This window comes from Rosa chinensis, chromosome 1, assembly GCF_002994745.2.
Source record: "Rosa chinensis cultivar Old Blush chromosome 1, RchiOBHm-V2, whole genome shotgun sequence".
Lineage (NCBI taxonomy): Eukaryota > Viridiplantae > Streptophyta > Magnoliopsida > Rosales > Rosaceae > Rosa > Rosa chinensis.
In genome coordinates this window covers 39988129-40000929 of record NC_037088.1, presented here as the reverse complement: position 1 = coordinate 40000929, position 12801 = coordinate 39988129, and the positions used below count along the sequence as shown (strand labels likewise).

The 12801-nt window shown below is 36.8% G+C and overlaps 2 protein-coding genes across 3 annotated transcripts; both read left to right on the top strand.

Moving 5' to 3' along the window:
• The first annotated feature begins 7173 nt into the window (after window positions 1–7173).
• LOC112173932 (F-box/kelch-repeat protein At3g23880-like) lies at window positions 7174–12664 on the top strand. Of its 2 annotated transcripts, XM_024311620.2 has the most exons (4): window positions 7174–8542; window positions 9491–11088; window positions 11909–12194; window positions 12339–12664. In XM_024311620.2, the coding sequence occupies exon 1, from the start codon at window positions 7411–7413 to the stop codon at window positions 8518–8520; it is 1110 nt and encodes a 369-aa protein (XP_024167388.1). In that variant the 5' UTR covers window positions 7174–7410; the 3' UTR covers window positions 8521–8542; window positions 9491–11088; window positions 11909–12194; window positions 12339–12664. The 2 variants fall into 2 exon arrangements, with proteins under 2 accessions (XP_024167388.1, XP_040366001.1); XM_040510067.1 differs by having other exon boundaries at window positions 11909–12664.
• LOC112166711 (F-box/kelch-repeat protein At3g23880) lies at window positions 9962–10834 on the top strand. Its single transcript, XM_024303601.1, has one exon. It carries the CDS (start codon window positions 9962–9964, stop codon window positions 10832–10834), a length of 873 nt encoding a protein of 290 aa, XP_024159369.1.
• Window positions 12665–12801: the final 137 nt, after the last annotated feature.

Here is a 12801-nt window from a genome sequence, read left to right as displayed (position 1 = left end):
TTTGTGTTTGACTCAAACTCTAGGTTACTTGACCTAGTGGTAATAGGGTTTAATTAGAAGAATCTAGAGATTATCTTTCCTTGTATGATTCAGACTCTATGCATTGTAATTATCTATATAAAGAGGTTTCTATTATCAATGAGAATGCACCTTGTAACTTTTATTTTTTATGAATAAATTTTCCTTGTAACTTTTATTTTTTATGAATAAATTTTCCTTGTAACTTTTATTTTTTATGAATAAATTTTCCTTGTAACTTTTATTTTTTATCAATAAATTTTCCTTGTAACTTTAAGTTATTATGAAATAAATATTTGATAAAATAAATAAATATTGAAAATATGATTCCATTTCGAATTCAACTTTATTTCATTTCGAAATCAGTTTTAATCTATTTCAAAATTAGTTTTATTCCATTTAAAAATCAGCTAAAGATATTAATAATTATCTTAAAAAAAAAAACAACCGAAAAAATATATAATTATCTTAAAAATGATTTCATTTACTATAAGTCAATTGACTTTAAAAAATAAGAACAAAAATGTTAAAATATATTTTAGGGCTATAATTTAGCCTTGACGGGTTGGAGACGGTTGATGTCAGATAGAGGAACAGTACATAATTTGGGGCTAAAATTTAGCCCCAGGGCTACTTTTAGCCCTTTCGGTTGGAGATGGTGTAAGACCCCGGAAATTCGTTATTAATGTCTTGGAATTTCCTTGAATTAATAAAGTGTTCGTTAGTATGATTTCATGGTTCGAGGGTAAAGTGAAATTATTTTTCGGACGAATAATTATTCGAAATGCACATTTTAGGGGGGGGTTACGAAGTCGACTTTTTATACGTACGGAATTTGAGAAAACTTTCTTCACAAAAGTTGTAGAGTCCGTCGATACGAGTTCATGCATAGGCGGAACGCAAGAATCGAAGTTTGTATGAAGAAGTTATCGCGTTTGGAAAAGTTTCCATTTCGGGTATAAATACCTAACTATTTTTGGAAATTTTCCAAAAGTGTTAGTTTCCATTTTTGGCAGCCGGCCCTATTCTCTCTCTCTCTCTCTCTCTCTCTCTCTCCTCTCCCCTAGCTGAAAACGGAGCACGTTTTCTCCGGTCGATATCTCACTCCTCCGGCCACCAATCCTCACCAAACTTCTTCCCTTAGCTTCGCCTTGACCTTGCGCAGCTTCCAGTGGCAGCCTTGCGCTGCGTAATGGCCTGTAGTAGCGGTGGGAAGATTGTTTTGGTTTTGGTCCGATTAAGGTCGACGGCGATATCCAGGCACAGAACCAGGAATTAAATTTGAGGTGTGCTAAATTGACCTTATGCTGGCAAGAAAAATTATTCTTAAAAATTTAGCAGATTCTACTTCGTTTTGATGGTATATCTCAATTGCATAACACTTGTCAAATGATCTAAGAGCTTTAGAAGCCCCCAAACCTGTCCACATATTTTTCCCATTGAGTCAATTATCTATCATGTTTTTCAAGACTGAACTAGTTGAGTTGTACAATTTCATCAAGTTCTTGATAGAATAATACCTTGAACTCTACTGAGTAGCTCTAGCTCTTTGCAAATTACATGTCTCTGGTTAGCTCACTTTCCAGTTTCCAGTTCCCCAACAGCAATTTGTTCCACAACTTCAACTTCTTGAATAGATTTTAACTCAAATACATGCTTAGAAGATGAGTTAACAATATTAATATCCCTTACATCAACAAAACTAGAAATACCCAAATTCTAACCTAAATCACATTCTAATTTCATCAGAAAAATTCATACCTCAATAAAGTGGAGAGAATGAGAGCAGAGTGCTAAGGAGAGAAGTGAGTGACTTGGTAGAGAGAGGTGAGAGACCGACGCTGATGTGTAGAGAGAGGTGAGGAGAGGACGACAAAAAAGAGAAGAAGAGGGGAGAAAAGACAGAAAGGAGGAGAAAATGGGAGAAAAGGTGAGGAGGGGAGTCACATAAGAGGGGAGAAAAGACAGAAAAGAGGAGAGAAGGGGAGAAAAGGTGAGGAGGGGACAACAGACGAGGAGAAAAGGGGAGAAAAAAAGTGAGTTGTTGGCTTGTTGCAGCATATATATATAAACATTTTTTTTTTCTCCAAAATGTTGAGGTGTGCTGCAGCACACCTCAGCCCACCCCTGGATCTGTGCCTGGCGATATCTCGAGTTATCGACCACTAAAACTCGAGTTTCTTGGCTTGTTGAACTCGCCTCAACCTCCTGATCATACTCCAAGAAGGAAAGCACTTGAAGTGAAGTTTTTCGCGTTCGTCGGTTTCTGAAAAAATTCCGGCCACACACGACTGTTTTTGGTAATTTTTGACCACGTCCTTTCGTTTTCAGACTTCATGCTAGTTAGGAAAGTTGTTCAATTCGATGAAATGAAGAGGAGAAGCCTATCCCCGACACAGTTGGCGGTGGTTGGCGGAGGCTCTGCGTCTAATTCCGGCGACCATTTCCGGCCACCTCAAGGGCATTTCTGCCCATTTTTGTGTTCTACATGTCGATACGATCATTTCAACATACAACACTTAATTTTTGGAGATCGTATGATTAAGTTATGAATTTTACGATTTCGATCATTCGGTTTGTGATCCGTGAGGTTCTGGCCATCCGATCGACTTGTAGTTTTGATATTATGATCGTATGACTGTCCCGATGACTTTGTGTGGTCATTGGTGAGAATCCGACCGTTGTATCATTGTTTAAGTATATTTTATGAATCATTTGCTGAGTTAAGACTGCACTTGATTAGGTACTTGACGGTTTGAGTTGACGAACGATTGAGATATTGTGATTTGGTTGATAGAAGATGCAGCGGGAGTTAGAGGTGAGTAAATCTCACATGGTTCATTTACAAACCGAATCTTGCTATTTTTCTATTTATTCGATAAATTGTGGAAATTATTTTTTGAAAATAAATATTTGTTTTTAAATAAAGTGGACTTGATCCCTACGGTCCATGGGTAAGTAAACACAAGTCTTATAAAAATGAATTTCCCGATTTTGAACGCTTGTGAACTATAGTTGGTATCAGTAGTCATTCCTGTGAGGGTGACTACGTATATATATATATATATATATATATATATATATATTTATATATTTACGTGAAATATATATTGAATGGTGTGGTATTTGGGTAAGTGTTGATTTTATGGTGTTGATGAAATTGTACGATTCATCATGTGAGTGATTGATGAAATTGTACTTGAATATCGGTGTACAATTCATCATGTGAGTGATTGATGAAATTGTACTTGAATATCAGGGTACGATTCATCATGTGTGAGTGATTGATGAAATTGTACTTGAATATCGGGGTACGATTCATCATGCGAGTGATTGATGAAATTGTACTTTGATTATCGGTGTACGATCCATCAGGTGAGTGATTGATGAAATTGTACATTGAATGTTTTGGTCTAAGGACCTTTTATCACATTTGTAACGAGGCAATTATTATCGTAAGGCTGAACCCCGACGGGGGTGACAGTTTACGATTCAGTTAGAGTTCTAGTATGTCTGCCAATATATTGCATGGGAGATAATTTTGAGTTATCGTGTGCCCATGGGTATATTTGTGTTACAAGAAAGTGTCGGTGTCCTTTCCTTTGTCATTCTTGTGGGACTTGATTTCGAATGAATTGTGGAGGTGATTTTTAATGTAATCTCCTGAACTAATTTTCTATGCAGGTATTACCGATTTTTATCTTATTTGATTTTAAATTCAAATGTGTTTTGTGGAGTTGATTATTGTTGCTTTAATTTATCTCACGAGTTGAGAAATTATAAGCATGCTTGACGTGAGTCACTTTAATTGAGTTTACTCATACTGGCTTAAAAAGCTTACCGGGTTTGTTGTTTGCAATCCCGGTGCACTATTCTATGGTGTAGCGGTTATTCCTGCAGGTCAGGAGAATCAGGGCGGTGACCGAGCTGTCTAGGGTCGCAGCATTCAATTTATTCGCATTTATTTTGTGAGGTTTGTTATGCTCATTTAGAGCTTTACAATTTTACCTTATGAGTATGAGTTGTAAATTTTAACTCGAGGATTTCGGGATTTGAAATTTTGAGTGGCGTGTGGTGTGGTTTGTTTTTGAGAATAAAATTCAGGACTTTATTTGTTTTAGTTGTATTCATGTTTCGGATTTGAATTCATTGTTATTCAAAATTCGGGGCGTGACAGATGGCCTTAGAGTGTTTTGGGTAAAGGTGAATTAAAAAAACTTAATGGGGTACGTGGGAAAAAAATCTCTAAAATTGGGGTAAATGGACAAAAATCCAAAATTTATTTCTTAGCCTTTTGACTTAGGTTGTTTTTTTTTCCTTATAAAATTGGGGAAAATTCAGACATCACCACATAATTCTGAAAATCACAATATTTTGCGATCTATATAAAGTAATATGTATATAAAGCATGTTTAAGGGGAATGGTTGTCGCACTTTCAAAGCATGCAAGTCCTATAACACATTTAATTCTATTCTCGATTATAAATTTATTTTAAGCATAATTATTGTTATGTGCTTGAAAATAAACAAAAATTGAAAGTTATTTTCCACAAAATATTTTAGTAAGAAAATGTGCACCCAGATATATATGGGATGCCCCTTCTAAGTGATTGTAGTAACTAATGATTCAATGAACTTTCCTTTAAAAAAAAAAAGACAATGTGCTATATTAAAAGCCGAAAACATAGGGTTTCTCTTTGCAAATCCTCGGGCTTTGTGGTAGATCGGTAGGTGGCTGCGACCTGTTTCGGCGATTCCTAGTATTTTAAGGCAGGTCAACAACCTTGCTGCACGGGTTGCAAGTGTATTTTGAGGGTTGAGCTTTTGACACGGGTGTGTTCTTGGTGTTTGGTGGGGGGGGGGAATTCACTTGGTGGAACATATGATTTAGGAGTCGCAATTGCCGGTGATTGTGGTTGAGAGTATTGTCTGTTGAAGAATATAGCATGTGTTCTACACGGGTGGGGACCCAAGTCGGGTTGGGGTTGCAGCGGAGAGGTTGTGCTGGGCGATGTCATTGTTGCTGCTCTTACTCAGTAGCGACGACTCTTGTTGAGGAAGAAGCTCGGTGAAAGCAGCGGCTTCTACTGATGGTTTGGTGGTGGGTCCAGCCACCAGAGGCCGAACAGTGGTGGTGATTCAGTTTAGGTTGCGAGGGAGGTGGTTTGCTCTAGGCTTAGGCCTGGCTCAGAGTGGATCTATTTTATCTTTTCTAGTCGAAATTAGTTGGTAAGGAGAATGAGTTTGGGTTTTAGGCTCTAGGCCCATTGGCTAAATTTATTTTTCTTGCTTCTTTGTTTGAGGCATCCCTTGATTTTTTTGATGATATATGTACAGTAGGTTCAATCTAGTGGCTAGTATTGATGTACACCAATAGCGGTCTTAGATAAATGTACTATTTTTATTGGTTGGGTCATGACGTCATGTAACATCAATTAGGTCAAGGTTTATTTATTTATTTTTATTTTATAGTTTTTTTAGTTTTCTTAGCAGTCACTTTGAATAAATGTGCATTGTACAAGTAGTTCTGTAATAGTGTAATGGTTGTTACTTACTAGGCATTCTCTTCTCAATTAGGCCAAAAAAAACATAGCAATTTTATTTGCTTTGGGAGTTTAGGCTATGGTGTAATTTACTGACGGTAGCTCAGTGAAATCATGCGAATATATGAATATTCATTTTTCAACAAAAAATAAAAAAGTGCCCTATATTAACCTTTTCTTAAAAAAAAATACCGTGGTGGAATTTCCTAGTCCAATAGCGAAAACCTATAGTCTAATGGTGATCCAAACATGATGAAAAAGAAAAAAAAAACAGTTCCATTATGTTGTAAATAGTGTGTGAATGTATGTGTGTGTGTATAGTTCTCATTTTAATGGTCCTCATTAAAAGGGTTCCCTCCCTATATATTTAACCGTTGATTAGAAAATATTCAATTAGTCCTCATATATTTAACCATTAAAATGAGGACTAGTTGAAAACTTTTGTGTTAGATCCATTTTTCGATCACATTTCCACAAATCACCGTTAGATATATAAATATATATGTATAGATCATTTATACAATTTTCAACCAAATTGAAAATCATTAAGACATTCATAATCCTGATTTATCGGTTATGAACATGAACAGTTCATGTTGTTCATGTTAGACAAATTTGGTTCGTCGATTGATTTGATCTAGTTCGGTACCTTAACGATTGACAATTTGAAAGAAAATTTTCAAAAGTGATCTACTCATGCATACATAAACATCTAACTGTTGATTTGCCGTAATGTAATCGAAAAGTGAGTCTCCCAAATTCTTGATTAGATAGTCCCTAACTAAACTCATGTAGTGGTCCTCCATGTAAATATCATTAGTTATGTCCTCATAATATAAACTCACTCTTATATCAAGAGAATTTAATGAGAATGAATTACAAACTTCTATGTCATTTCCATCTCAATTTAGTTTTAATTTAAACATTTATTATTATTATTATTATATATATATATATATTTTTTTTTTGAGGAGAAAAGGAAATTACAAAACAAAGCCCCTTGGGCAGCTAAGGTTTACAGTATCTAGCAGTAAGGCGGACGAGACCACAGTCGAAACAGAACCAAACCAAGTAGAGACAATAGACTGATTATAACGAGCAATGAAAGTCGTAGTTTTCAATCTCTCCCGCAAAAACAGCCAAGCAAAGATTCTAACTTTTGGGGGGAGATTAAGTTTCCACAATTTATTCAAGAAAGTTGATTGGCTATGAAAATTAGGACTACACTGGAGCCAAGTAGCAGATTTTATGGAAAAGGCACCATCTGCTGCAAGACCCCAAACAAATTCATCTTGTAAATCAGAAACAGGAATAGGAATGCTAATTATATGATCAATAATCTTTTGATCCAGAACAAGTGCTAATTTGTCCCAGTTCCAGCTTCCATAAGTACATCACTTACAGATTCATTCAAATCCTCAATAGCCTTGACATTATCATCCAAAATATGGTAATAAAAGGAAATCAAAAGCCCAATTAAAGGTCCAGAATTTGACATCCTTTCCAGGCCATCGAATGATTTGCCTGCTAATTTAAACATTTATTATTGAAAAACAATACATATATACTCTGTTTTTTTTGCTCAAAATACGTACTACTTGACTCTGCGCTTTTCTCATTTTTTTCTCAGACCAAAAAAAATACAAAAAAAAAAACAAAAAAAACTCTGCCCTTCTTTTCTTGCTCCCCAAAACTTCTTGTGCTCGTTCAGTCGTTCTTTCAGACTTTCAGTCATGCTCGCAACTACCTAGTAAGTTTTCAATTGCTCTTTCCAGTTTCAAAGACTAATCCCTAATTCAAGTTTCAAACTTTTAATTATCTTTCAAATTTCGGACGAATTTTGAGAGACATGGCTACCGGACTCCGGCACCGGCACCAGAACAAGCAACTAGTCCCCTCCGGCGGCCGACCTCACATCGAATCCGATGATCTTCTTATCGACATACTATCAAGACTCCCAGTCAAAACCCTAATCCAATTCCGCTGCGTTTGCAAGTCATGGCGTGCTTTGATCTCCGATTCTCACTTGGTTACGATGCACCTCCGCCGCTTCAACCGCCGCCGCAGGCTGCTTTTCTCAGTCGCACCTTTCCAGTCCATTGACATCAGTGCACTGAACGACGCCGTTTGCAGCGTCTCAAGCACTAGCCTTGATTTACCTATCCCTGTTGGAGCTTTGAAATTTGTGGGTTCTTGCAATGGCTTGATTTGTTTACTGGAAAATTCGTCTTCTGTTATTTTTTGGAACCCTAGTACTAGAGTTACCAGAACCTTACTGATGCCGAACCACTCTCATGTGGGTATCGTAATGTTTTATGGGTTTGGTTATGATTCCACCATTGATGACTACAAGGTTGTATTTGGCTGCAGAGGCGAAAGAAATGGTGCTCTTGCAACCACAGTTGTGATGTTTCAGCTCAAAAAAGGGTCATGGAGGACTATTGATGGCCTCGATTATGTTAATTTGAATGGGCAGGGGTGCTTATCAAATGGTGCTCTACATTGGGTCGAGATGAAATGGGACGCGGGGGTGACGATTCGGCCGGTACTTAGTGCAAGGATCATGTGTTTTGATTTAGCAGAGGAGACATTTCAGGAGTTGATTCCATTGTCATATCTTAGTCGGGAATATATCTCTGCTCGGATTGGGATTGCTGAAAATAGTCTCTTTGTATATATCTATAACAGCAGTGAAATTACAATGTGGGTGATGAGAGAATCTTGGACTAAAGTTATGCAAATTCCCACAGAAATACCTCAACTTCCTATTGGATATTGTTACAGTTTTTCTACTCCTATATGCATTTTAGAGAACGGTGAAGTTTTGATGAATTCTAATGGGAACTACTTGGTGCTGTATAGTCCAAATGGAGGGGCATGTGTGAATGTTCTTGAGACTCCTGTTGATTTGGCACCGGAACCAGCTATGTATGTGGAGAGTTTAGTTTCGCCGTTTTAGGAAAATATCTGAAATCAACCTTGTAAGTGTTTCCTTTGCTCTATTCTATAGTATGTTTCCTTTGCGTGGCTTTGACCTGGACAAATAAGATTTTATATTTTCTTTACTTGTTCTTTCGATCCTAGCAATTACTCTGTTATGAACAAATAGTACTAAACCTCCCACAGTTGGCTGTATCCATTTTTCATTTTACTTGATAGTTTAGTAGTTTGAAACTTTCTTTTAATCATCCAGAGGGTAAGCAACATAAGTTGTTTTGTTACTCTTTTGTGTAATCAAAGAAAACTGTCTTCCGGGGCATGTGGTTTTTCGCCTAGTGGTTCATGGATTTGCCATTTTGGAACACATTTGCCAATGGCCTAACTATTTATCAGATAGATGATAAAGTTTGTTGGATTGTTAGTTTTACCTATAGGGAGATGAGCAGAATGGTTGATTTTATCACTATAAAGGAAAGTTAAATTCGTATTGTAATCCCATGATCTTTGGACTTCGTCAGGTTTCTGTCATCGATGATTTTCCAATGCCAAATTCCAGCTTCACTGACTTGTTTAGTCATGACTTCTGATATGAAAACCATTACTGTCTCAAATGAATCTAACTTCTGTTTGTCTGTAAATGTGTCATGCATTGGTTATTTAATTTTGCCTATGGCACTTTTTTCACTTGGCATCTTGACTTGACTTTTTTTAAGTTTTGCCTCTTCTTTGGAATTCAACTAAATGTTTTAAGATAGCTGCCTACCAAAAAACACTCCAGATGGCTGGCTGTAAACATCTGCTGAAGTCCTGTGACAAGCACATTATGCTTATCCTTTCCTCTTCCATTGTTTCAATTAAGTTATTATATCAGTTTACTTGAGCTTAATTTGTCTTTGTTTTTCCTTTTGATGGTATTCCTTGTTTAACCGCTTTGCCTTTTGAGTGAGTGAAATGACTCATAAGTACTATTTATGAATCTTGACTGTCAGAACTGTTGGTGGCTAGTAGTTGAAGACAAGGGGTGGAGAGAACTGCTTTTCCTTTTGAGTGAGTGAAGAAAAAGCGCCACTTGTGGAAAAACAGAAATATGAAGAGGTTAAGCATCCCCTAGTTGGAATTCAAGGTGGGACTCGGCAAGAGGGTGGAGAGAATTCAATGAGTTCCGAAGTGAAAGCAATTACTGATCTCTCCATATATTTTGTACTTCTGTGAAACATCAATATGTACAGGATTACAGGATTTCTTGTCTCTATTGATCAGTCGAGTTTTATCACTCCCAAGTTTTTACTCTTTTCATCTATTCTCAATGCTAATAACTTGCAGAATACTGCGTAATGGATGAGATAGGCCTAGGCCCAAAATTGGCTTCAAAAAAAAAAAAATTCAAGCCCAATAACAAATATTAGAGCCTCGATGGCGTCCTTGATGAGATACTGGCATGGCTACCGGTCAAATCACTGATGCGATTTCGCTGCGTCTGCAAGCCATGGCGTGCTCTCATCTCCCAGTCTCACTTTGTCACCAAGCACTTCAACTACGCAAGCAAAGGCTTCACCGAGAACACCTCCAGCCTCTTGATATCAATGAATCCCTACATATACTGTGAAGCATCCAAGGATTTGTCCCTTGACTGTGAAGCATTGAAGGAGTTGAAGGATGATGGAGATGCTCATCTTGCAATTAGAAAGCTCGAGTTTCCGGTAATGTTCCCTGATTCAAGTATTAGAAAAATTGTGGGTTCTTGCAATGGCCTGATTTGTGTAGAAATTGACCAGAAAGACATGGTGTTATGGAACCCTTGTACTGGACAATCCAATTTGTTGCCAAAACCTACTGGTCATGTCACTTTGAAGCTTTGCGGAGTTGGTTATGATCTTACTATGAAGTTTTGCGGATTTGGTTATGATCTTACTAATGATGACTATAAGGTAGTGACAGGGTACAGTCATAGAGTTAGGGGTTCTGAGGAAACCGTGGTTCAGGTCTTTAGTTTCAAATCAGGTTCATGGAGGACCCATAAGGGTCTTAGTTACTTTTGCTTGGAAGGGCCAGGGTGCTTGTCAAATGGTGCTCTGCATTGGGCATTGACCATATTCAATGATTTTCGTCAAACAGATTCAAGGACTATCTCTTTTGATTTAGCAGAGGAAAAGTTTCAGGAGATGATTCCGTTGCCCTCTCAGGCTGGTTTTAGATGCCACTTTATTCCTGGAGAATGTCGTCGTGTATATACATATGGCTTTCTACACAATGAGATCATCAGGCTTAAAATATGGATGATGAAGGAATATGGGGTCCAGGATTCGTGGACTGAAGTTGCTTCTTTAGACTGAAGTTGCTTCTTTAGATATTTTACGTGAAGATTTTCAATTCTCAATCATGATGCCTCTGTGCATATTAGAGAATGGTGAAGGTTTGATCGCCAACACTTGTGATTTTAAGTCCTTGGCATTATATAGCTTCAAGGAACAGACATTGAGGAATGTTGTTAGGACCCACAACAAATGGAACCCTGATGCAGTCATTTACAGGGAGACTTTAGTTTCACCAGTCACCAGTGGTATTGCAGACATCTAAGATCAACGCTGTGAGTTTTCATTTGCTCTTTCTGTTGAATATGATTATCATTCTATTACTATATTAATATAAACTGAGTTTGACCCTTGACAAAAAAATTAAGGTCATAATAGTGCTCTTCTTTGTCTTTGATTATTTTCATGTATCTAACTTTTTAGAGTCGGTACTATGCACTGGTATTATTGCCTATTCTTATGGCATTTTGTGACATACCCACTGTCTTCAGCTTCCAGCTTTGTCCGACTTTTCTTCTTCACATTCTCGTAGACAATAAGCATATTTGCTGGAAAGCTAAGTTAAGCATGCATTCTTCATTCTTCACCCTTAAATTTTGGGAATCTGACATGTATGATTCATTAGTTTTTTATTTTGCTGATGAAAACTATATTTGAGTCGATGGATTTCAACTTAGAAGTTATTCTTCCAGCAACCTTGTTGTTGGAAGTTGGAATTGAAATGCCTTTTAATCATGTTCTTAGGTTGGTCATGGTTACTGGAAACTCATTCATGTACTAAATCTATTTTCCATTTCTGATATATATATATATATATATATATATATATATTTGGAATTTTAATTATCTTACCAAATTTATATTGATTCAAACAGTAAAAAGTTTCCCAATACTTTTGGAAACCTCTTCGGAATTGCTGAGTTATAAATCCAGTACTAAGCCTCACAGAGTTTTTGTTAGAAATTGTTATCTTCATTTTTCTAATTGTGTTGTTTTAGTTATTCAAAAGTTGCTTTTGCGAATTTAGGGAATAAGCAATGCTGCAATAGAAGTTTGGTTTTGTTACTTTTCTGTACTAAAAGGAACTGTGTGCAGGGGCATATGTATTTGTGGCACTTTGGAACAATGGGAGGCCTTTGGCAGTGGCCTCAATATCTCTCAACTAGAAGAACGTAGACTGAATAATTTGTTTTATCTTTGTGGAGTTGAGCAGAATGCTGCTACATTGCTATGTAATGGAAAGTAACTCTTGACACTACAAAGTTTGTATTCTAATTCAGTGATCTGTTGAGTTGGTTTCGGTTAAGTTCCTCACATTTGTTGATTTCCCAATTGTCAAATTCTAATCACCTGATTGTTAGTCTTTACTTCTGATAACAATGTAAGCTTGTCCTTTTACACCTTTGTTTCTTTTATTTTCATTTGTTGGTATTAGTTTGAAGTGAGAAAATAGATTGCAGAACTGATTTTGATTTTGAGCAAATGAAATGCTTGATACTTACTCTTTCTGACTCTTGACTGTCAGATTTGTGGGGAGCTAATTTGTGAGCACCATGATACCCACGGAAATCTCCAAAATGTTTGAACCAAGTTGAAGCTGCTGCAGAGGTGAAGAGTCCAGTTGTAAATGAAGGTGGAATTCAGGAATTGGTGCTCGCTCATTAGATAGACATGACTTCTGCATCTCCCCCAATTTAAAACTAAATTATTTTGGTTTCACTGACTGCCAGTATTGGTTTTTAGTTGTTTAATTTTATTTCAAAATGTATCAAGATCTGTTATCAAAAGACAAAATGATATATCTACCAAGATAGCAAGTCAAATAATATGAAGGAAAACCTTTACTTTTGAGCAGGCCAAACAACAGTAATCACTTGTGGCTCAAAACCAAAAAGGAGCATGTAGATATTTTGATGGTCGATAGACATTTTTAACCCAGTGGAATCCCGGAAGCTACTTTCACTCGCAAGGTCGGTATAATAAAACGA

Bases quoted from the DNA above. Each gene is read 5' to 3' on its own strand.
- LOC112166711 (XM_024303601.1), top strand. From the start codon at position 9,962: ATGCGATTTCGCTGCGTCTGCAAGCCATGGCGTGCTCTCATCTCCCAG.
- LOC112173932 (XM_024311620.2), top strand. From the start codon at position 7,411: ATGGCTACCGGACTCCGGCACCGGCACCAGAACAAGCAACTAGTCCCC.